This window comes from Tenebrio molitor, chromosome 1 (assembly GCF_963966145.1).
Source record: "Tenebrio molitor chromosome 1, icTenMoli1.1, whole genome shotgun sequence".
In the NCBI taxonomy this organism is placed as follows: Eukaryota; Metazoa; Arthropoda; class Insecta; order Coleoptera; family Tenebrionidae; genus Tenebrio; species Tenebrio molitor.
This window is the reverse complement of record NC_091046.1, coordinates 44,565,128-44,589,059: the sequence shown is the minus strand read 5'-3', so window position 1 is coordinate 44,589,059 and position 23,932 is coordinate 44,565,128. Positions and strand designations below refer to the sequence as shown.

General features: G+C 42.8%; 4 protein-coding genes across 7 annotated transcripts; 2 read left to right on the top strand and 2 right to left on the bottom strand.

The window, feature by feature from the left end:
• Nucleotides 1–719: 719 nt before the first annotated feature.
• Nucleotides 720–6,465, bottom strand: Cc2d2a (Coiled-coil and C2 domain containing 2A). 2 transcript variants are annotated; one of them, XM_069053853.1, is made up of 11 exons: nucleotides 6,327–6,465; nucleotides 5,533–6,167; nucleotides 5,332–5,472; nucleotides 3,852–5,244; nucleotides 2,939–3,375; nucleotides 2,430–2,889; nucleotides 2,204–2,371; nucleotides 1,876–2,154; nucleotides 1,563–1,826; nucleotides 1,158–1,508; nucleotides 720–1,107 (listed from the first exon to the last, which is right to left on the bottom strand). In XM_069053853.1, the coding sequence occupies exons 2-11, from the start codon at nucleotides 6,162–6,164 to the stop codon at nucleotides 910–912; spliced, it is 4,323 nt and encodes a 1,440-aa protein (XP_068909954.1). In that variant the 5' UTR covers nucleotides 6,165–6,167; nucleotides 6,327–6,465; the 3' UTR covers nucleotides 720–909. The 2 variants fall into 2 exon arrangements, with proteins under 2 accessions (XP_068909954.1, XP_068909944.1); XM_069053843.1 differs by lacking the exon at nucleotides 6,327–6,465 and adding an exon at nucleotides 6,228–6,308.
• On the top strand, nucleotides 942–17,224 carry rad50 (DNA repair protein rad50). The gene is made up of 3 exons (XM_069047251.1): nucleotides 942–1,082; nucleotides 6,358–10,280; nucleotides 13,347–17,224. The coding sequence occupies exons 2-3, from the start codon at nucleotides 6,360–6,362 to the stop codon at nucleotides 17,112–17,114; spliced, it is 7,689 nt and encodes a 2,562-aa protein (XP_068903352.1). The 5' UTR covers nucleotides 942–1,082; nucleotides 6,358–6,359; the 3' UTR covers nucleotides 17,115–17,224.
• Nucleotides 11,186–18,486, bottom strand: cyp33 (cyclophilin-33). 2 transcript variants are annotated; one of them, XM_069054085.1, is made up of 5 exons: nucleotides 18,097–18,486; nucleotides 17,870–18,046; nucleotides 17,611–17,820; nucleotides 17,228–17,547; nucleotides 11,186–17,178 (listed from the first exon to the last, which is right to left on the bottom strand). In XM_069054085.1, the coding sequence occupies exons 1-4, from the start codon at nucleotides 18,298–18,300 to the stop codon at nucleotides 17,230–17,232; spliced, it is 909 nt and encodes a 302-aa protein (XP_068910186.1). In that variant the 5' UTR covers nucleotides 18,301–18,486; the 3' UTR covers nucleotides 11,186–17,178; nucleotides 17,228–17,229. The 2 variants fall into 2 exon arrangements, with proteins under 2 accessions (XP_068910186.1, XP_068910176.1); XM_069054075.1 differs by having other exon boundaries at nucleotides 17,173–17,547.
• A 72-nt stretch (nucleotides 18,487–18,558) lies between these two features.
• Nucleotides 18,559–23,912, top strand: LOC138135223 (palmitoyltransferase ZDHHC8-like). Of its 2 annotated transcripts, none has more exons than XM_069053915.1 (9): nucleotides 18,559–18,802; nucleotides 18,863–18,981; nucleotides 19,030–19,187; nucleotides 19,239–19,411; nucleotides 19,479–19,673; nucleotides 19,726–19,870; nucleotides 19,917–20,239; nucleotides 22,428–22,857; nucleotides 23,267–23,912. In XM_069053915.1, the coding sequence occupies exons 1-9, from the start codon at nucleotides 18,711–18,713 to the stop codon at nucleotides 23,471–23,473; spliced, it is 1,842 nt and encodes a 613-aa protein (XP_068910016.1). In that variant the 5' UTR covers nucleotides 18,559–18,710; the 3' UTR covers nucleotides 23,474–23,912. The 2 variants fall into 2 exon arrangements, with proteins under 2 accessions (XP_068910016.1, XP_068910007.1); XM_069053906.1 differs by having other exon boundaries at nucleotides 23,249–23,912.
• The last annotated feature ends 20 nt before the right edge of the window (nucleotides 23,913–23,932 follow it).

The window sequence follows — 23,932 nt, the reverse complement described above, 5'->3', positions numbered from 1 at the left end:
GTTAACATTAACGTTTTAACATCAACGTAACGTTAACGCCATTGTGAAAGGGCTGTTAACGTTAGATCTAATTACATGTATTTCAGTACTTTTTATAAATTATTTCCGTTGGCTAATGTTAGAATGTAACGTTAAGAATCCAGAAGATTTCTAGAATTAACGTTAACGCTAACAATATCATGCAACATTAATTTTCATCATAACGTCATTGTGAACGGTCCACAATGAAATGCATGTTATTTTGAATTTCTAGATCTAACGTTAACATTAACGTTTTAACATCGACGTAACGTTAACGCCATTGTGTATGGGCCTTTACGTTGCGATATATTTTGTTTGTCTCCAGAAACTACCGAAACATAGATAAAGAAGGTTCTTCTTATCTTCTTATCTTTATCTATGCTACCGAAACTACCTAGCCTCCAAGCCTTAAGGTTTGTGTTCTGTGGCCTCCAACCTAACCAAATTTATGACAACCTAGTAACGAATATCCCTAAATCATAAGGAGTAATTTATTTTATTTTATTTTAGGGTAGTACAGAGTGGTTTTTTTAGTTTTTTACTTAATTTTGACATTGACAATTGTTTATTAAAAAATAAATGTTTCACTATAGTCACCCGGTATTTTATCAAATAAGGAAATATATAGTTTAAAGTTTTTTCTTATTGGCAACACTGTTGGCCTTGGTAGTTTACCGCTTGCCGGGTTTGTCGTCACATTTGTCGTTTGATTTTTGCGTTGTTTGTGACAGTTTGTGATTAATCCGCTATTTCTTAACCTAACAATTTAACTGTTTTGAACAAATAATTGCCTTTAATTAGGTATATTAACATTATGGTAATATACAGCTACATTTTACTTATTTTTAATGGATTCTGATCCATTTACGAAGTGCTCACAAATGTCAATTATGAAGACGCGTTTTTTATTTTTATTGCAGCAGCGAATACCCATGTTGTCAGGACGTGATTAGGATACGACCTTAGATACACCGCGGATGCGAACTGGGTATTGTCTTCCTCTTCTAAATGTAAACTAAATGACTTAACTGTCTTGACCATTGAAGAAACATCAGTGAAAGGTGAGTTGAAAATGAGACCCCTCATCTACTAGCATTGCACAATAAGAGTCAACAAAAAACATCCATCACTACTACCTTAAATGCCGCCGTGCAATCCGCAATTTTCTCCATAGCCTCTGAATTGCTCTTGCCGTACATTTCTGTCTTCTCAAATGAACCTAAAATACTCTTAAAAACATTAGAAACGTTATGATTCCACACGGTTCGATCTAGTTGTCTCAGTTTCGCGATTTTTTTTCTAATTTTCCTATCAATAATAATCTCAAGCTCGTCAGTTGCTGATTGAGGTAAATATGTCAGTTTGCCATGAATCGAATTCGTGGGGGCCGAAATTTGGTTGTTAAAAAGCGGCAACCAATCCGACCTTCTTGTCAAGTCGAGTCTAATCGTGGCGACATCATCGTTCCGTTGAACATTTGCCCACACCTAAAACCATCATATTCCTAAAAAAAATCCCTCAAGAAATCGTTACGCCGTTACGTTGTGTTCATTGACAACGCAGTAAACTTTTTGCAAGGGACAAAAAGCGTCGGTGAGATTAATTTTTTCACCTAGAACGACGTCGTAAACGTAATAGTTTGCAACCTGATTGTTGTCGTATTCTTTGACGAGTACGAAAGCCGACGAACCGTGAGGTAGCCCAAAACCCAACAACAGCCAAGCTTCTAGTTTTAACGCGAGCAAGTAGCATGTGAGAGCTACAGCGTGGTCAACAACTGAACCGATCATGAAGTGTAGAAACCTCTACAATACAAGAATTGACACAAATGTTGCAAAAAAACAATCGTATTACGTCAACTGGGAGCCAGATGTTTTTGTAAAATTGGTTACAATCGGTGAAGGGAATTAGGGACACGAATCTGGCGCACTGCTCCGGGGTCACGTCGAATCCCTCCACGTTAATTTGAGGCGGCTCTAGGGGTTTGACGTAGCGCACGATGCAAGAAGTGGTTGCGTTTACGTCGATAGCAAACACTGAGAATTTTCTGTTGGGAAAATTCAAATTGTAGTCCTCGTTCCACCTCAAGGCGTGCTCCTTGATGTAAGGGACCTCAGCACAGGGCAGTTCTTCCTGTAGGAGTGTTGTTGAGAGGTTGTCAACAAAATACGGCTCAACTTACAACACTTGGATTCAGTTTGGGAACGTTGGGCTCCATGATTACGTGAAGATTCAGATAGGTTTGTTGACTCGATTGGGATCCACTTCTCGCCGATTTATTCGTCTCGAGATTTTTTCCTTTGTACCCCAACAACAACTGAGGAATTTTCACCTTGAACATGCCCTGAATCTGAAATTCGCCGAATAGTACAGTGCCTAGATGGAATCCCGGTGCCGCCCCAACTCACTCCGTTGAAACAAACAGCCGACAGTGGTATCTGCACACATCCGAGCCAATCGCGACTCTTCATTCCTGAAAATTTGCTCAAAACTGTGTCACCCTCGTCGAAAATATTGAGAGTGATGGTGCCGTTTAAAGAGTTGGGGTTCAAGTAATCCAAATGTGTGGGTTCCAAGGGCAGGGTGAGCATCTCGTTCCAGGTGGGGTGAGGCCCTTGACTCGTCGCTGTCCTCGCTGTGAAACCGTTGTACTCGGCCTCGACGAAAGCTGCAACTTCTTCGCTTTTATTGGACAGTCTCACGGGAATGTTGAGGCCCGAGATGACAGTCACGACGACTCTCGCTTGGTTTCTTAACTCGTAGTCTTCCAGTTTGGAATCTTGTGACGTTCTTAGTTGAGGCAGAGGTTTGAGAGGGCGCCACCGGAACCAGCTCACGAAACCGGTCACCGTGCTTTTGATTAGTTTCCTAAAACAAACCGATGCGTACAGCGAACCACAATCAACGTGATACCTACTCGAGCTGGGGTAGAAACTTCTCGTCGACCACATCCTCGAACGTGAGATTGTTTTGGGAGTTTTTGCATTTCTGGAAGACTCGGATGTGAATCTGTTTGAGGAGTTTTCTGCCACGACTCCTCTTTTTCTCGATTTCGTCCTCGTCGTCGTCTTCCTCCTCGACGGTCAAGTTTTCTCTCTCCGACGCCACCCTCCGCTCGTAATCGGCCAAAATATCTCTCGGAATTTCTTTGATCCTGTTGGGAACGGTCATCCGGTCAAACTCCGGTTCGTTTTTGTTGCGCAACTGCAACACTTTCAGCCGGAGGTTGTCTTCGATGATCTTCTGGTCGCAGAATTTCCACCGTTCCAAGTGTTGATTCAGTCTGAAGTAATTTTTCTTGGCGCTTGCAAACGTCGCGTCCTCGCCGCAATCCAGAGAATTTGTAACGTAGGCCTGTACAAGACAAATTAATATTTTAAACAAAATATACATTTTCTATTTTGCACCTTTAACACAGTTGTTAAAACACTCAAACGGGTTTCGAAAAGGAATTCTTTTGACAGTTTAAATTCAAAACTTGCAATTGTTCGTCTAGTGACCAGTGTCACCAACCCTTTATATTTGACAAATATAATTTCCCTAGCATCATGTTTTGAACTTTTTTTTTTAATTTAAAATAGGGACAAGATGAAAGAAATATTGTATTACAGTGGTTTTATAGGCCATTTTGTCGCACTTGTTTGCTTTATAGGCTCCTCACTCTAGAGAACGCATGCGACAAAATGGTGTCTTATAAAACTTGCATAATAAATTGCTATTTATTTGTTAATCAGTTTTTTCCTTAATTTAAAATATGTACCGTGTAAAATTACTCATTTATTTAATTATTTTTAATTTAGGTAATTTAATGATAAAAATATTTTACTCACAGAATATTCGTACAGGATGGCATTTCTGGGGTCTTGGGGGTCGGGTTTGTGCTGTTGCATCCACTCGGACAGCTTCTCCGCGTCGACGACCCCATTTTTGTCGATTATTCCCTCGACAATCCTCCGGCCGTACTCCGGACTGCCCTCCTCGCCCAAAACGGGCGCGTCCCACGCCAGAGAGTACTTCAAGACTCCGCGAGTGTTCAACTCTTCGTCGTCGCAGCTTTCGACCCCCAGACCTCGAACGACCTCCTCCGCTTTGATCCCGCTTCCAACTCCTTCGTGCTTGTAGTGCACGATTTCGGCCTTCTCAAACTTGGCGCCTTTCCAGTCGTCTTTGGAGACGTTTCTCGGCGGGATTTTGATCGTCAGTTCGCCGATCGTCCGCCTGATCAGAGATTTTGGCTGTTCGATGATCTCGATTGTGATTGATTTGGGAACGTTGATCGGCTGAATGGACACGGTTTCGTCAAAGTGACAGATGAAGTCGTCTCGAAGACTCGTCGATTTCGTCTTGCACACCTCCATTTTGTTGCAGACTATCTTCAGAGTGATCCGCGTCGAAGAGACTACGTTCCTCCTGTTGCTCTCTTTTGAATTTTCGACGTTCCTCGTCACTTCGTGGTCGTCCGTGAGGGCGAACTGCAGGATCGGCTCTCCGGGAGCTCTGAAGCTCTCTTTGAACCGCTCCAAAAGCTCTTCCCTGATGTCATCTTCGTCTTGTCTTTTTCGTCGCGGTTTCTCGCGATTGTACGACAAATATTCCTCGTAAGTGTCCTCGAATGCCTGCTCGAAAGACTCTTTCTCTGCCTCGTAGTCCGTTTTTTCCTTCTTTATGACGAGTCTCACCGACGTGTTCGAGTGTCCGTTTGTCTCTCTAGTTTTCTTTATTGCTTTCCACGTCTGCAGGATCGCTTTTATCCGGTCTCTTTCTTTTTTTCCCTCTTCGAAAACTTGCTCTTGTAGCGTTTTTATGTCTCTCCTGTAGGCATCCGCTTTGGTTTCTTCTTTGTCGGAGTGGTCTCCCGATTGACTCGAAACCTCGTCCAGTCGTCTCAGAACTTGCCTCAGACCCTCAAGACGTCCAGTTAGTCTCAAGAATTCCTTTCTTGCGACGCTCCCTTCATATTCCTGAAACAGTTTTTTCAATTTCTCTACCAGGACATGTTCCAAGCTGAACAGAGGATGATGAGTGAATTTTACAGAAGAAATCTGCAATTGAAGAAGATTCTCTTTAACGACCACGATTTCTTCGCATTCGCTGTCGTCGACTGTCGCCGGTCGATATGTGGCGATCTCGCTAACGGGAAGGTGCTTCAAATGTGGCCTGTACGAATTTTTCTGGCAAGGATTCTCCACAATATTCAGTTTTCCGTCACAGTTGAACCATTTTCTATCAAGAAAAAATCAATCACTACACAGGAAAAGAACTGATTTATTTATTATTTATTTTTTAAACGAAAAACGTTTCCGTACGTACTTGTCATCACGTGACAGGCGCTGTTCAAGAATCTGGATGTGTTGGGTTGGTACTTTAGGATTCGGAGGTACATAGAAGCCCTCCTCTTCTAGAAATCGGGGCTCCTCGGTGTCGATTTTATCGGCTGTGTCGACGGCTTCCCTAAAACAATTAAGTAGTTTCTTTCATTTTGGAATCGTTTTCTACATAAATAGTACTAACGCTTTCGGTTTGAAAAGTAGAGCTTCCTCTGAGCTTTTTAACGTTGCCCTCATCTGCGCGGGCAACGCGAACACCACGTCCACCTTGTCGTCGCTGAGATCATCGGTCGATTCTAAATTTTCGTTGTTCGCCTCCTCCATCGCCTCTTGACACTTCTCGCTGCAGAAAAACTCGTACTGTTCCCGATTTTCCGGAGTTTTTCCCAGTTTAAGTCGATTCCTCATCGACTCCAGCTCGGCGTCGATGTCGCTGCTCTCCCTCTTCACTTTCTCCAAAAGGATTTTCTCGGCGGCCTCTTTGAACACGCCAGCTTTCCTTGTTGATTTTCCCGCTTTCTCCTTCACGCTCCTAAACCTGTCGTTGATCCTGTCTCTGTACGATTTCGTATTGCTGGGAGACGAAACCGAGACCGGTTTTGCCTTAACGAAAACATCGTCGGACAGTTCGGAAGTGTCTTGACTGTCCGACCGCGTCCGCGGTTTGGAGGGTGCTTTTACGGTGAACAACTCGAACACGTCCCCTTTCCGGGGTTGATGCGTACTCGGTGACTGGTCAAGGGGTGAACTCACCTTGTTCCGTTTTGTATTTTTTCTATCCGGAATCGAACGCATTGGCGAATTGAACTCCCGCATTTCCTACAAATGTAAACATTACATCATAACTAATCAAATATAACACAAAACACGAATAAATACATTAGAAGTTGTCATTTTTGGGGTTAGGTAACACCGTTTGTTTGTTTGTTTGTACGTATGGTTACTTAGCAACCGATCACCTGTCACTTGATTACCCACTTGATTTTGTTCAATTTTGTTTTCTTTTTAGAAATGGCGAAGTTAGCGAAACTCCATCTGTCCGGTATCCGAAGTTTCGGCCCTTACGAGGACCAAGCCCAGCAGATGAAGTTCGCGTCTCCCCTTACCCTCATCTTGGGTCAGAACGGGTGCGGCAAAACCACCATAATCGAAGCGATAAAATACGCTTGCACCGGGGACCTTCCGGGGGGCACCAACAGCGGTCAGGGCTTCGTCAACGACCCCAAAATGTCGAGAACCTCGTCGACTAAAGGTCAGATCAAGCTGAAGTTGCTGGACGTCAAGGGCAACGAGGTAACCGTCGCTAGGGTAGTGGAGGTCACTCAAACGGCCCTCACGATGAAGTTCAACAGTAAGTCGTCGGCGATAAGGACCGTGACTCCTGAGGGAAGGGAGACCAGCCTGAACGGGCGCTGCGCCGACATCACCAGCGAGTGTTGTCAGATCATGAATGTATCACCTGCAGTGTTGAACAACGTGATTTTTTGCCACCAAGAGAACTCGGCTTGGCCTCTCGACGAGGGCAAGAAGCTGAAAGAGAAGTTCGACGAGATCTTCGACGCTCAGAAGTACAACAGGTGCACCGATGTCTTCAGGAAGCAGCTGAAAACGAAACAAGATAAGATTAAAATCTTAAAACTGGAGCTGTCCTACAAATTGGAGAAGAAACAATACGTGGAGAAGGAGAAGAGGGTGCTGCAGGATAAGGAAGATACTCTGCGGGGATTTGAGGAAGATATAAGAGCCAAGAATGAGCAGTTGGACCCGATCAAGAGGCGAATCGACGAAATTTTTGCACTGGAGCAGGTGTTGGGCGATCTGCAGACAGAGTTAACGACGAAAGAGGCCACCAAAAATGGAGTTGTAGAAGAGCAGAAAACGATAAAGAGGGGGTTGGAGTTCGAATTCGAAGGTGGAGATGGGGAGTTGCAGAACAAAATAAAGTCGTTCGAGAAAGATAGGAGGAGCGACGAAAATGATATTTTGCAGTTGGAGGGGAAGAGAAAAGAGCTTGAAGGTAAGAGTAAAGTCGTGTCTGGGGAGATTCAAGAGGCTCAGACCCAATTGGGACAGTTGAATCAACAGAAGAGTCACTACGAGAGAAGATGTTCGGAAAGGAAGAGGCTGCTTGAACAGGCGAAGAACAAGATGGGGGTAAAGAATTTGTCGAACTATGACGACAACGAAGGTGCCAAAGCTGCTCTAAATGAGTTGAAAACTGTCCTAGACAATACTGAAATGAGTTTGATCAGTCTGATCGAAGAGAAAGAAATTGAAGAATCGGCTCTTCAAGCAACGATCGATGAAGCTAGAGAGAATTCAGTTCGCACCACGCAAGACGTGACAAGCAAGGAAAAGGAGATAAGAGAAAGTGAACAGAAAATGGCGGAAATTGCAAACGAGCTGATAAGCTTGTCAACTTCGGACGAATTTCTGAAAAACTACACTAAACGAATAGAGGCTATAGACAAGACGATTTTTAATTTGAACAACACGTTTCGAGAGTCTGAAGAGAGCCAGAAGATGGAGAATAATAGGAAGGAAATACAAACGATGGAAAATAAACTTGAAGAGTTGGAACGGGAGCACAGAATTCTGCAGCAAAACGACGTGATCGAGGGGAAAATGGAAACAGAGAAGCGCCTAATAATGGAGAAACAGGGGGAGATCAACAAGATCAAAACAAAACATTCCGCTAGCTTGAAACAATTGTTCGGGGATGCGATCCCGGAGAGAAATCTCAAAGAATCGGTGTTGACGATGCAGAAGAATGCTGACTTGAAAGTGAAGAATTTGACAGACAAGATCACCAGGAAGCAAAAAGAAGTGACCACTCTAGAAGTGCAGCGACAGAACCAGCTCGAAAAGATCGCGACTTGCGAGAAGCAACTGAAAGATAACAGAGAGAAGATCTCGCAGGTGTGCAACGGCAGAGACTTCAACGAGACCCTCGAGAGCACTTTCGAAAAGAAGGAGCGTCTGCAAATCGACAAAGGACAGTACAGTTCCGTCAGGATAATTTACGGACAGTTCGTGAAGAAGTTCGAAGAGGAGTCGCCTTGCTGTCCGATTTGCGAAACGAATTTCAGTCAGAATGGTAGCGTCACAAAGAAAATAATTTCCAACCTCAAGAGTAAACTGGACAAGGTGCCCCACGAGCTGACTCGCGTGGAAAACGAATTGCAGAAGGAGGAGGCTCTGTACAGTAAACTCCAACAGCTGAGACTTGTCAACGACGAGAGCGAGGTGTTGGCCAAGGAGAAGTTGCCGGGGTTGAAACAACGCTTGGATGAAATCGATGACTACTTGAGAAGGAACAAGACTGATTTGGAAGAGTTGAAAGCCCAGCTGAGCGATCCACAGAAGACTGTGGAGGTTTCGAGAAATGTCATATCGGATGTGAGTTCTCTGGATCAGAATCAAACCGATGTGGAGAAGTCTAATAGGACTCTTGAGGTTTTGAAAAGCGATCTGGTCCAAGTGCCTTCGAATAAATCGAAGCAAGAGGTCGAAGCGGATATCGATTGCACCAAGTCAGAAGTGAATGAAGTGAGGAGGAAGGTGGATGCTCAGGCGAAGAAGATCAACAATCACAGAGATAGATTGCAACAGTTGACGCAAGAGCGAATCGGATTTGTGGACAAGCAGATGCGTCTGAAGGAAGGAATTCAAAGCAAGCCAGCTTTGGAAGCACAGAAGAGTGAATTGACTGAAAAAGTGGGGGCGCTAAAGGAAGATGTTACCGACCTGAAAGCAACTCTGAGTGTGATGAAAATCGAGTTGGAGACTGTCATCAAAAACAGAGAAGATTCTGTGAAGAGGAATAAACAAGAAGTTCAAGGAGAAAGGGACGCAATATCGAGTTACAGGAAGATTCTTCAAGACATGCAGAAGCTCCAAAAAGAAATCGACGATTATTTGGACGACGCTGTGGAGGCCAGGCTCGCGGCAACCGAAACAAAGCTGCGAGAGTGCCGGAATAAGGAAACCAGTCTTGAGGAAATGAAAACTAAGATAACCGACGCGATTTCTAAGAAGAGAGAAGACTTGGCCAAACAAGAGTTGAGGTTCAGAACGTTGCAACAAAACGTGGTCCTTCGAGAAAAGAAAGTTCTGGAAACCAAACTCGTGACCGAGATTCAAGAGTTGAAGAGGAAAATAGGCGGTTACAACTACCGGCGCGTCTACGAAGAGAAGCAGCAGTTGATGCTCGATCGTGAAGATTTAGAGAAGCAAGTGAACAGTCTGTCCGGCCAGAAAAACGTGCTGTCACAATCGATCGAAGAACTACGACAAGAACTGAACAAACCCGAAAACAGGCAAGCCCACAACAACTACTTGTCCAAATATTACCAGCTGAAGATCGCCGAACACGTCGTCAACGATTTGAACAAGTACATCGTAGCTTTGGAAAAGGCAGTTTTGGAGTTCCACAAGGCCAAGATGACCCAGATCAACAAGAACATTCGCGAGTTGTGGCGCGACATCTACAGAGGCAACGACATCGACTTCATCGAGATCAAGACGGAGTACGCCAGCGGGAACACGAAGAAGCGCTCGTACAACTACAAAGTGGTGCAAGTGAAGAAGGGGATAGAGCTGGACATGAGGGGGCGCTGCAGCGCGGGACAGAAAGTTCTAGCTTGCCTCATCATACGGATGGCGCTGGCGGAGACGCTCAGCGCGAATTGTGGTATTTTGGCGTTGGACGAGCCCACCACTAATCTCGACAGGGAAAATATACACAGTCTGAGCGACACACTTGCCAAAATTGTCAATACGAGACAGAAGGAGAAGAACTTTCAGTTGTTGGTCATCACGCACGATGAAGAGTTTCTGAACACACTCACTAGAGTTCAGGGTGTGTCTTACTACTACAGGATCCAAAGGAACGATGAAGGGTTCTCTGTTATCAAGAAGGAATATGCGTTGTAGGGTCGATTTGAATAATTTCATTTTTTACTTTAAATCTATGTTAATTTGTTTACAATAAAGTCATTAAATACTGCGCACCACAAACATTTTCACCATACTTCACCTCAGGTTTACTCTGAAGAAGCCCCCGTGCTTTTAATTCAACCAGTCCCGTATTCCTTGTAGCCTCCATGTTTATGCAGTAGCTTCGTCAGCTGATAAATGACATTTTGACGTACTTTTTCTAAATTGACAACAGGGGTGCGTTCAGAAATCGTACCCAGGTGCACCTAGGTCGCCATGCGCCGTTCGTAAATTGCCGGTAATGCAGACATGGTCATCTGTCATGCGTTCAGAATTGTTTGGGTGATTGCCTGACGGTGTTCCCAAGTTACCATGCTCCATGAGTGTGGGAAGAATTGCCGCACATGCGCAATAATAATAATAAACTGTCAATTCACCGTCATTTTGGCGCCTCAATAATAAGCTGGGGCTGGCTAAGTCGCTAAGGACTATGTATTGCCAATTTGCTGATTATATAGGTTGAACAGAGTAAAATAATGTAATATGTATTTGTTTTAAAAAGTTTATTTGATTTATATAATTTTCTTCAGTTTATATTTGTTTTAAAAGGCTTATACAGTGACCGGCAAAAGTATGGAATAAATTCATTAAAAATGAAACAAAATTTTTTCAAAAAAATCTTTGGACAGGTCAATTTTAGTTTATAAAAATACATATTTTAATACAAAATAAAATTCCAAGCAGTCATTTGTTTCCGAGTTATGACATCATCGATAGTTTTTTTAAATGGAAACCCCCAATTTTTTTTCTTAATTCTGATAGCCCTTTTAATTGTCTAAACGCCAGTATAAAAATTTTGTTACCTTACATAAGGAAATTTTTGAGAAAAAAAAATAAAGTTGGAAAAAATAAATTTTATAACGAACAAAAACAAGTCAAGAACTGTGTTACTAAGTACTTAAAATAATAATACGAAAGTGTTGCTGGAATTGTTTTGCATTGTAATTGGACACAGTGTCTAAATAGTTCTGCACTCTTGCAGGTTTCGTTTTGTATTTTTTTCTCACAATGACAGTTGCTAATGTTGCTATTATTTCTTCATCATCATTACTACTTTCTTCTTCGCTTTCAAATGCTAAATTTAAAATAAAGTCTGCAGCTAACGCAATTGACAATGTCCACATTTTATTTTATACGTATGTACAATTGTACATAACCACAAACCATAGACTAGAACAACTCCCACTCCTACCAGTACCACAAAATTGCAACAAACCGTTCACAAATGTGATGTTGCCGCGGCACATCTCGGCAATGACGTCATAATCCTTGGGTGTACCATTACCTATTCCCACAGCACATTTCTGAACGCACCCCAGCAATTGCGGTACTAGAGGTAGGTAGCGTTTTTAAATTCATCAACTTTTTGCGGTGAATTTCAACATTGGTGGACTGTCAACCATAAGTTTTTTTTGTGTTGAACATTTATGTTGTGCAAAAATGTGATGAATAGGGAAACGGATTTGGTGGAAAACTGATGACTGTGCTGACGTCATGACACCTGAAGTGTAAACATAACCTAAACATTTTTTCATTTTCGGCGACTATTATTATTATATGAATAAATATGTGCGACATTAGTCTTCTTGGGACCATAATATTGGTAAAACGGATTACAATGCCTTTGGAAGATTCATCAGATGATGATTTATTAACTTCCTCTGATGAAGAAATTATTTTAAACAGAAGAAAGACATGAAAAAATTAGAGGATACGTGAATAATGTTGCACTTTTCCAGTTTTTCCCTCGCTTTGCTTTGACATTGACAGTTTGACTTCGACAAACTATTTTGACATTTCCCCCACTATTCGTCCACCAAACAACCAACTCCCATTGTAGATGGGAAAGGTGAATTTTGGTTGAGCCCAACATGAAAATTTTGGTGAATAAAGAAACGTGTTTTCTTAAGCTCAACATAAATCTAACAGTGTATTTTCATATTTGGTGGCGGAAACAAAAGACAGAAATGTCAGAAAATTGTGTTGTCAGTGTCAAATTTCTCATAAACGCCGTAAAAAGGAATGTAGGTGAATTTAAATTTTCGCTAAATAGATTGAAAAAATCAATTCTAAGGAAACCAATTTTTGTCAGTGGTTCAAAAGGAAAAGTTATTCTCATATAATCAAATGTACAAATTATTTCTCTAGTTCAACGACGAATAACTTTCTTATTGTCAGTTTGCTGCATTTCTGTCGAAATCACGAACGTCTTTGAGAAATTTGACACTGACAACACAATTTTGTGACATTTCTCAGTCTTGTTTCCGCCATCAAATATGAAAATATCTACGAAATTCTTTCGTACGCTTTGCACATGATCTCGCTTATTGTTGAAGACACGGAAATCATTCTTGCAACGTTGCGTTCCTGTCGTTCTGATTAATTTAATGTAAAATACCTAGTAGGTGTAGTTCCCGAGTAATAAACCCTTATACTTGACATCAAAGCTTCATTTTTTGTGCTCCCAGTCCACAAAATGGCCCCTGTGGATGGAACTTTACCTATTTAAAAAATCGAACCAAAAAAAGTTCCAACCAGTTTGTCATTACAAAAATGAATGTATTATATTTTATTTCGAAATGGCGACAAAGAATTTCTCACAAAAACCTAAAATAACGGCCATCCATAACTCAAAATGTCAAAAGTCAAGCATTAAATACTAAACTGTAGAAGACCTGCATTTGTAACCGCGCTTTACTCAAGGTCAAAGTTTATCCATTATCACTTCATGGGTGATTTGATGATTCTTACGTGGAGATCTTGTTACATCAAACAGTAATACCAACCACTTTGGGAAAAAAAAAACGCTGAGTGACTCCGTTTGTCCCGCAGAACTTCCGCTGTGATAATACATTTATCTTTAGATAAAATATTTTTTCGCCGGTCGTTTTATAACAATCGAACATTGTTCTGTTGCAAATATACGTGAAATGTGAAATAAGGTCGGTAAATCTAAATACTGTTGATGATTTACTGAAAATGTATTTTAATACATTTCAGATGAGTAATTTTATTCCTACAACAGTGGCAACACTGAAAGAGTTGGAAATTCGAGGCATTCGAAACTTCGGCCCCAAAACGCAAAAAATCGAATTCACAACTCCCATTACCCTCGTTCTGGGCCAAAACGGTTGCGGCAAGACCGCCTTGATAGAATCGATCAAATACGCATGCACCCAGGTATCCCCCGCCGGGACGGGCAGAGGTCGAGGCTTCATCCACAAGCCCCAATCCGCCGAAAGCAACTCGACTAGTGGGCACATTAAACTGGAAATACTAAAACCTGGACAAGACGGAGTAATCATCCGCAGAGGCGTCGTATGTGGGGGGGCTACGCCCAGATGCTGTACGAAAACGTCGTCGATAACAATTCAGGAGATAGAGCAAACCGGAAGCGGTGATGTCATCACCAAGAAATGTTGCGAAATAATGGGTGCGTCGCCTGTTGTCTTAAACAACGTCGTCTTTTGCCACCAAGGGAACTCGGCGTGGCCCGTCGATAACCCGAAAAAGCTTAAGGAAGTGTTCGACGAAGTTTTCGGAGTGGACAAGTACAACAAATGTGTCGAAACGCTGAAAAATCGTCAACGGAATGCAGACCTCAAAGTTCGGAAGTTGAAAGAGCAGCGCTGGAAGACAATGGAGAACAAAGACAGGACACAAGTACAGTTGAAGTTGTTGAAAAGACAAAATGCAGAAAGGAGGCTAGTAGAAGATGAAATACAAAGCAAACTGAAAGAACTGGAGTCTGTGAAGAAACAGATTGAAGAAGTCGATCAGATTCAAAAAATGTTGGGGGATTTGGCTACGAAGAAGCGGAATAAAAATGACATGGCAGTTCAAGGTCAGGATGAATTGAGTGAATCTGAGAGAGATGGTGGGAAAATAGAGAAAATGACGGCCAGTCTGAATAAAAACGAGAAGATGATTGAAGAACTGGAAAAGAAAGTCGCGGATGTAGACAAGGAGAGCCGTGCTAATGGTGTAGCGCTTCAAGAAAGTCAAAACTTGTTGAAGAGACTCAGTATACAGAAAGATGGCTACGTTAAGAAGTGTCTCGAACGAGACAAGTTGATTGAAAGGGCTAGGAACGAATTTGGTGTACTACTTCCGTCAAGAAGTGTTTTGGACGACATAAAAGCACATTTACAGAGATTATGTGAACAAAGAGACGCTGAAGAAAAGGAATTGGAAGCAAGTGTTGAGGAAATGTTGAAGGAAACTGAACGGACTAGAGAAATGTTGAAATCTAAAAAAGAAGAAATTAAGGAGCGTGAAGAAAAAATTATCGAAATTGAGGAGAAAATGAGGGGGCTAGTTTTGGGAGGAGACTCTGAAGTTTACGCCGAAAGCATTAAAACCATCGACGAAAAGATTTCAACCTTGAAGTTTCGAAAAACAGAACAAGGTCAAGCGACAGATGAGATAGAGTCTATGGAACGGAATCTAGATGAACTGGAAAGGGAGAACAGAATTCTTCAACAGAATGAGGCGATTGAAATACAGATTAAAGCTCAGGAGAGCTTGGCAGAAGAGAAACAGAAGGAATTGACTAACATCAGAAATGAAGTTATGGATAATTTGACCAAGATATTTTATGGGACAGTACCAAAGGAGAATTGCCAAAAATACGTGTCAACACTGCAGAAGAACGCTGAAGTGGTGGTCAAGAACTTGACCGAAAAGATAAAGAAGAGTCAGAAAGTCGTCACAGCTTTGGAAGTAGACCATCAGAAGCAGAAAGAAGAGATTGCAACTTGCGAGAAAAAGATTCGTGACGATGAAGAAAAAATTTTAGAACTTTGCCAGGGACGAGATTTGAAGGAGATGTTGAAAAGCACCGTTCAGACTCTTGAGAGTTTGAAAAGTGCCAAAGAAGAGCACAGTTCTGTGAAAGTAATTTATCAAAGATTCATCGAAAAGTTCGAGAAAGAGTCGCCTTGTTGTCCCATCTGCGAAACAAGTTTCGTCCAGGGGGACCAAGCTGTCAGGAAAATTGTAGCCGTCTTGAAAGACAAAGTAGGCAGTGTTCCGCAAGATCTGATTTTTGTGGAACGCGAACTACAGCAACAGGAAGACTTGTACAAGAAACTTCAACAACTGGACTTGATCAACGACGAAGTTGAGCTGCTGAAGACCCAAAAATTGCCCCGGATGAGACAGCGTTTGGAGGAAACTTCCAAAAGTCTTGACGACAACAAGACTGATTTGGAAGAAGTAGAAATGATGTTGAGTGATTCGCAGAATACGGTCGAAACAACAGAAAAAATTCTTGCGGGGGTGCGCTCTCTGACTAAGAATCACTTAGAGATACAAAAAATCAACGAAGATGTGGGGAAGTTAAAACAACAACTGAGTGCTTCGAACAGACCCAAGGAGCAAGTCGAGGCGGAAATTGATTCGGTTAAAATGAAAATTTGCGAAATGAGGAGAAGAGTAGATGAGGTAGCTAAGACGATGGAGAGAGACAGGGAGACAGTGAGTCGCTTGGAACAGGAAAAGGAGTGTCTCTTGGACAAACAAAAGCGGCTGATGCAAGAAACTGAGACTAAAAGAGCGCTGGAAGATGAGAAGAATGAATTGAGGGGTCAGGTCTCGTCACTACAAAGAGAAGAAGCGGAGTTGTCGACGCAGTTGTATTTTATGGAAAATGAGTGGCAAGGTGCTGTAGAAAATAGAGAGCGGACGGTGCAGAAGAACAGACAACAGATTGAGAATGCGAAAGACAAGCTAAGAATTGTCACAGATATAGAAAGGGTCGGAAAGGAAATCGACGAGTACGGTGAAATCGAGGGGAAGGTGAAGAAAACTGAAGAGCAACTGGAAGAATACAAGAACAAGAGTAAACACCTTGGATTCATTAAAAACGAGACGAACAAAACGCTTTCGCAGGAAAAGATCGAGTGTGAGAAATTAAAAGAAAAACTTTGTACGTTGAAGAATCAACGCAAAAAGCTGACTCGTGATGCAGAATTGCAGCGAGAAATCGAACATTCAACTAAACTAATCGGTGACTACACTTACGCGAGCGCCTTCGATAAAAGGCGCCAACTCAATCGCCAGTGGGGAGACTTGGAGCGACAAATTGCCACAAAAAAAGAAGCGAAGAAAGAAATGACGCGAAAAATTGAACAAATGAAGAAGATGATCCGCACCCTCAACGGTGGCAAAGACTACACGTCCAATTTTTACGAACTGAAAGTTGCAGAAAACATCGCCGAAGATTTGACCAAGTACATTGAAGCCTTGGAAGGCGCGATCTTGGAGGCTCACACGTCGCAGATTGCTGCGCTTAACAGATTGATTCGGAAGTTGTGGCGCAACGTCTACAACGGGAACGATGTCGACTACGTCGAAATCAAAGTGGACTTCGTTTCCTCCAGTGAGAAAAAACGAAATTACTTTTACAGGGTTGTGCAAGTGACGGGGGCGAGGGAGCTTGACATGCAGGGGCACTGCAGCGCTGGCCAGAAGTTTTTGGCATGTTTGGTCATCCGGATGGCCTTGGCCGAACTGTCGAGTCCCGGCTGCGGTATTTTGGCTTTGGATGAACCTACCACCAGTCTGGACAGGGAGACTGTACAAAATTTGAGCGACACGCTTTCGCGCGTTGTCAACGTCAAAGGGAAAAATAATTTTCAACTTCTGGTAGTCACGCATGATGAAGAGTTCTTGAAGGCGCTTACCAGAGCTCAAAGCGTCCCTCACTACTACACGGTACATAGAAATCAAGCCAGTATTTCAGTCATCAAAAAAGAATACGCCTGAGATGCGTAAATCTTCAGTGCCAATGTTTGAGGTTATGTTCAACCGACAGCTTCCCAACTTTTTTCTTAAAAATTTATTTTTGTACTTTTATTAAATAACAGTTTTAGAAATACTTTTATTGAATTTCGCCACATGCTGCAATAGTGGCTTTCTCGGTAGGGGTCCCACTCTTAGTCCCACATCTCTCCATCCTCTTGACAACATCCATTCCACTGATAACATGTCCAAAAACTACATGTTTTCCATCAAGCCAGTCTGTTTTTGCTGTGCAGATAAAAAACTGAGATCCATTAGTGTTGGGACCTGAATTGGCCATGGACAAAGTCCCAGGACCCACATGTTTTAATTCAAAATTTTCATCTACAAACTTTCTGCCATAAATTGACTTGCCTCCTGTCCCATTATGGTTAGTGAAATCACCCCCTTGACACATCTAATACATAATTAAGGGGCAAAAGGTGGAAATCATTGTAAACACTCCTGAATGAAAGGATACAAAGTCTGGAATGATTCTGTGGAATGTAGAGCCTTGAAAACCATACCCCTTCTCATGTGTACACAGACACCTGAAATTTTCTGCAGTTCTGGGCACAACATCAGCCCTCAACATCATAATAATCCTCCCAACTTCCGTTTTCCCAATCTTAATGTCAAAATAAACCTGTGGATTTTTAACTTTTTTGTTTTCACCTTTTTCACTTTCAGTCTGCAAGAAAAAATTGTGACTGTGACCAAACTCCACCAGGACTGTTTACTGTTTCTGTTGAATCTTTGGCGTCACCGTCGTTATTCGCAGTCTTGCCAATGGTCTCGCCCGCGTGCTGCTGCAACCAGGTGTCTTCCGACCAGACGGGCCGCGTCGACCCCTCTTTGATTCTTTGCGGCTTGGCCAAATTCACGCGGATCGTTCTACCAAACAACTCGGCGTCATTCTACAACACAACACCGTCTTTCCTGGCACTAACTACAAAAACAGCCCTACCATGTTGTCTATCGCGGCTGCGGCGTCTTCGGCGCTCTCGAACTCGATGAACGCGAAGCCGCGGTGCTTTTCGGTCTCGTAGTCCAACGGAATTTGGATGTCGACGATGTCGCCGAACGGGATGAACGCGGCGTTTAGGACTTTCTCGTCGACTTCTTCGGCCAAACCGCCGACGTAAATCGTGCGTTTCGAACCGGTACTCATTTTAAACTCGCTAAAACGTAAACAGACACATAACCTCACTTCGAATTTGACAGTTTTGACGTTTGGGCGCACGCGTCGATTGTCAGGTGGCAACACTTATTGTGATATTTTTATTTACGGATGTATTAAAACCTCATTATTGATTGATTGGCTTTATCGCTGCATTTTTCGACTGGATTGGGGGCCGTTTGAAGGTTGAATGTTGTGTTGTGACGTTGCGCAGGTCGAAAATGAAATTGTGTGTCATGTGGGGATTTTCGTTTTTTGCGTTTTGTTTCTTGTCAAATGTGTTTTTGACAGGGGCAACGAACGACAACTTCCCCCGTTTATCTCAGCCATGTTGGCCTGTATGAGGAGAAATTTTAAGTTTTGCGCGAGATCTTGAGGCTGTAAGTTTGTAATAAAACATTATGCCCAAGTGTGATGTTAAAACGAGGTATATACCAGCGACATTTGCTTGGACTCTACTGTTAGTAGCGACAACGTTGTTCTTCTACTACCCGTGAGTTATTCCCGTCCAGTGTTTATGTTACCTAATTTAGCAAAACCGTGCGTTTTGCAGAGCCCAGTATTACGTGCGAGACTACCCATGGGTCCTGGCGTACCAAGGTGTGATCACGTTCTTCGTCTTGGCCAACTTCACCCTGGCAACATTCATGGACCCTGGAGTCATACCAAAAGGTGGTTGAAAACGCTCAAAGCGGTCTCACCTGACGCGCTCTGTTTCAGCTCCCCCTGACGAGGACCGGGAAGATGACTTCAGAGCCCCCTTGTACAAAAACGTCGAGATAAACGGGATCACGGTGCGGATGAAGTGGTGTGTCACTTGCAAGTTTTACAGACCACCGAGATGTTCACATTGTAGCGTTTGTAACCACTGCATAGAGGTGAGTTTTGTGCGGGGAGGGGGGCGCACATATCTAACTCTGTCATTGCAGACGTTCGACCATCACTGTCCCTGGGTCAATAATTGCATAGGAAGAAGAAATTATAGGTTTTTCTTTTTCTTTCTCATATCACTTAGTATACATATGATTAGCATATTTACGTTAAGCCTAATTTACGTCCTCAAGTATGGTGAGACTTTCTCCAATGCAGAACCAATCGTAGCGTATCCTTTTTGTCATACAAAAAACGTAAAAAAAAAATATAAAAGATACCACCTTAATTAACTCCAGTATTGTGTTAATGGGTGTGGTAGCGTTATTAGCTATACCAATATTTGGCTTAACAGGGTTTCACATGGTGTTGGTGTCGAGAGGTAGGACAACCAATGAACAAGTCACCGGGAAGTTTAAAGGTGGTTACAACCCATTCTCCAGAGGCTGTTGGGACAACTGCTGTTACACTCAGTTCGGTCCCCAATTCCCGAGGTGATTAAAATTGTACAATGCAACTGTTGATAATTGACGTTGTTTCGTTTAGCTTGATAAAGCCCCACAAGTACAACGTGAAACGGAAACACTGTCCCCACGGCCCCATCGCGACGATAACGAACGACAGTCAGGTCAAGACCTACATGGACAACAGCAACGGCGTGCGCAACATCAACTCGAACGCCTACAACAAAGTAAGAGGCGAAGACCGCGTCTTCCTGCTTGACGGAATTTTTCCAGCTGTCCCCCGGACGTGACGGTTGCGAATTGGACATGGAGCCGTCGGCGTCGCAGTCGCAGGACTGCGAGCCGACGCCCCCGTTGCAGAGGCACGGCTCGAAGAGCAACTTTTTTCTACCGCCGATGGAAGGCGAATCTCCCAGACATCCCCGAGGTGTTCACTACCCAAGAAGCAGCCCCCATCCTAGGCCCCGAGGGTTAGACCCGAACAGGAGCGGCACACCCGAAAGCTTGGGGCCGCAGCGGCCGTCGCCCACCATGCAACAGAGGATTAAGGCTCTCGGCGTGCCAACCCCCTTAACAATATCTAGTCCTGTTAGGAGGTGAGATGTCGAGTTTTTTGTTGTGATATGAGCACAGAATAAACGCTGTACTAAATGTTTAACGCAAGTGAACGACCGATTCCCATTCCGATCCTCCTCTCAGTATGAGTCAAAGGGGCGATTTTTCCAAAAAAAAAAAAAAAAATCGCGTTTGCGGTAATGGTATCATCGTCAGAGTGGTTGATTGGCGTTGTTACGAACGAACGTCACGATTTCAGCCTTGCTACTCCGCTTCCGAACCAGATGAATCATTTTTTTATTGGCGAAATAAAAGTGGGGATTTTAATCGCTCTCAAACAAGGCAACGGCGCGACAGTTAATTTGGCAACTCGCGGTTGGATTTATGAAGACGCGTGTCGTGCAATTAAAAAGCCTAATTTTGGTCGTCTATCTATTCGGGATTTATTCACCAAACGTGCCGCATCGATAGTTCATTAAAAAGATAAGCATCATTGTGATATCATCATGATAAAAAAAATAAGTACATAACGCAGATAGACAAAATTATTTTTATTGCTTACTTAACCGGTTCGAATTAAAAGAAATTTAATTTCAGGCGAAAAAAGATTAAAGCTGTTTTGTCTTTGGTCTGAGATAACTTATGTAATGTAATCTTCATGGAAAAAAAAGTTACGCTCGCCGCTGTTTTCGTAAAGCTAAAGTCACTAGTGGATAGTTTTCGACTGAAATGACATTAAATGCAATTTGATATCTCAGATTTTTTATTCACATGGCATATCTAGTTTTTGACCGTGAAACACTTCTCAAATCGTTACTCTCAGTTGTGGAATTTTTAAAAAATTGACTCATACTGCGCGGGGATTCACATGACGCAAAATATATTTTTGAAAAGGAAAGCTCTTTGTTCTGCAAAAATCGTAGCTGAACACACGTTCAAGTCGTTAATTTTTCAATGACATTTTATTGTTCTAAAAGAATTACAGTTTCAGGAATTGGAACCTTCAAGAACAAAGAACTTTCACCAGACGAAATTAGCGCGTGGTGTTTTGATAAATTTTAATTTTTAATTCTGTCGGACTGGGTAACGTATTAAAGTGGAGAACTTACGAAGGTGTTTCTTAGTTTGGGTGTGGTTTCCAAAGAGTGGTTCGCTTTGGTTCTTGATTTCGGTCACGTGTTTTCTGTTCAACGAACCACAACTCTCAAGGAATTTGTTGTTGATTCTGATTCGTGTAGAGAAACCATGTGACTGCGCATCGAATGGCACACGTTACGACTTGCTTTGTAGCAAAAAGGGCACTGTACTGTTTTTTTTTCTCCATTTAGAGTGTACATTATTTCGTTTTTTATTAAAAACTTATTTGCTATGGTTTTTAGGATATGCTAATGTGCTCGCTCATAAATATAAAAAGAAAATATTTGTCAAAGAAAAACGTTCTAGTAGATTTGTTTCATGGAAAATTTATTTGTTAGAAAGGAATAATACATTAATTTCTTATCACATTAATAATCTCTCATTAATTTACTAAGCAATGACGCCATCAGAGTAACTTTATCACTGAAGTGCTCGTCATGTTTGTGCCACGACAATTTCACAAAATATATTTCCACTGAAAATAAAACAGACTAATTAAATTTCCGATTCACCTATTTCTTATCTTTATATAGAAATACTATCAAATATTTTAGTAGTTCATAGATAGTAAATAATATTTACTTTTGCAACATTTACGTTGTCGCTTTTTATCTAAACCATCAGATTCAAGATTACGAGTGCAAGGTCTTGTGCGATTGCATAATCTGATTCTGAGAACTATGATTTATCTAAAGCAAATCTCGACAATGTGTCGTATCCTTTTTAAATCTGTTTCTTAACAAGGATATCAAAAATTGCAAGCGCGAAAGACCGAGGCAAAATTGTTTAAAACAATAAAAGGAAATAGTTTCTCGTTGGGACTGTGAAACATTAAAATTCTTCTCAAGAATATGATTATGCAGTTACTTAACATTTCCTACTCTTCTTCATCGTGTGAGACAAAATTCTTCACTAAACTTCTCCACAAGTACCAAATTCGTTTGGAGAATTTTATCTCGCCAACTTTTTTAGAAACTTGAATTTGTTTGCATTATTTATTTTGATTTGGTTTCATTTTTAGGTGGATTTGACAGGAGCTTGCGCTTTGTGTACGTGTATTGGCTAGTTTTGTAGTGTGCTTGCTCTTCGCAGATCGAACCCGAGCACTCCCACTCAGCCCCGCCGACCGGACTTCATCGGCGTGTCCGCCAACCACCAGACCGGCCAATATTACGACTTCCAGGCCCACCCGAACTCGGGACCTCGTCCCCCCATGTCTCAGGGCTACGGCAGCCCCCAGCGTCGCTTCATGTCCGAGGGCGAACTAGTCAGACAGGAGGCCCAACTGTCCTACCCCCGTTCGAACAACACGGTCGACAACATACGAGAACTGGCGAACTCGCCTCAACGGGGCGTCTACATGTGGAAGGACACCTCGCCAGGGTACCCGCCTCCGGCCCAACACCCCGACTTCTACCGTTCGAATCCGACCAGCCCCACGCAGCAGGCGTACGTCGCCCCCAGGCCTTACCACCCGGCGGTCAGGGGCGGCGTTGCCGTCTACCCACCGCAGAGTCCTCAGGTAAACGGAGTGGTCGGTGTGGCAGGGGGGACAAGCGACTCGCTCAAATTTCAAACGACGCGCCCAAATTTAGACCAATCACGGGCACCGTGTCGAGCGACCTGCATCGCGATTGGTTGATATTTTCTGGCGATGACGACAGGAATGTCAAATGATTTAAATCTATTCATTGTGATGAAAATACAAAGAGAAGTTTTTGAGAGTCGTTCGTCGCCCTTCCGAGGCGAAGAGGGACGATTCAAAGACAAAATTGGTCGGTTTCGTGGAATGAAGGGTTTTGCATGAAAGTAGAGCGCCATCTGTTGGGGGGTAGATGTCGTCCCGCTCCGCCGTAGGTGTTTGGTGTTCGAGAGTGACCATAACGAGACACTTTGTCTTGTGTTTGATCTAGGAGTATCCTTGCCCCCAGGTGCACCGGAAGGGGCCGTTGGGCGCGGGAACGCCCACCGTGACGGACAACCGCCGCCGACCGATGTCGTTCGTGAGGGCGCTGGAGATGTCCGATTCGGTGGAGTTGACCGCCCCCAACTCTCAATGTTCAGCCCACATGCCTCAACGTCCCTCGACCCCCGACCGGACCAGTGTCTACGACATGAACTATGAAATATCGGTATAGGGCAGGTGTTGGCACTCTCGCCCCGCCGAATGAGTGCATTTAGTTTCTCTGCATCAGAGACCCTTCATTACAAAGTAAACATTCCGTTTACTATTCATCCCAATGTGTCACGGACCTAAGACCAACTGTAGTGTGTGTAATATAATCTATATGTTACTTGTTGTTTATCTACAATGTTTAATGAGATTCGAGGATTCATTTTGGGTTCTCATCCGTGTGTATTATGGAAAAGTGGCTTGTGTTGTTGTTTTATTGTTGACTTAACAATTTGTTCGTATTTTTTTTACATTATTGATTTTACTGATTTGATAACGACCCTAACCAGACTGTAACCGTACTAACCTAAAGCAGCGGCTCAGGCATCTTTTTTTACGAGATGAGTTGTTGAGTGTATTACTGATGATAACTTTAATGGTGTAAATATATTTAAGTTTTAGTAGACCATATTTAATTACCGCG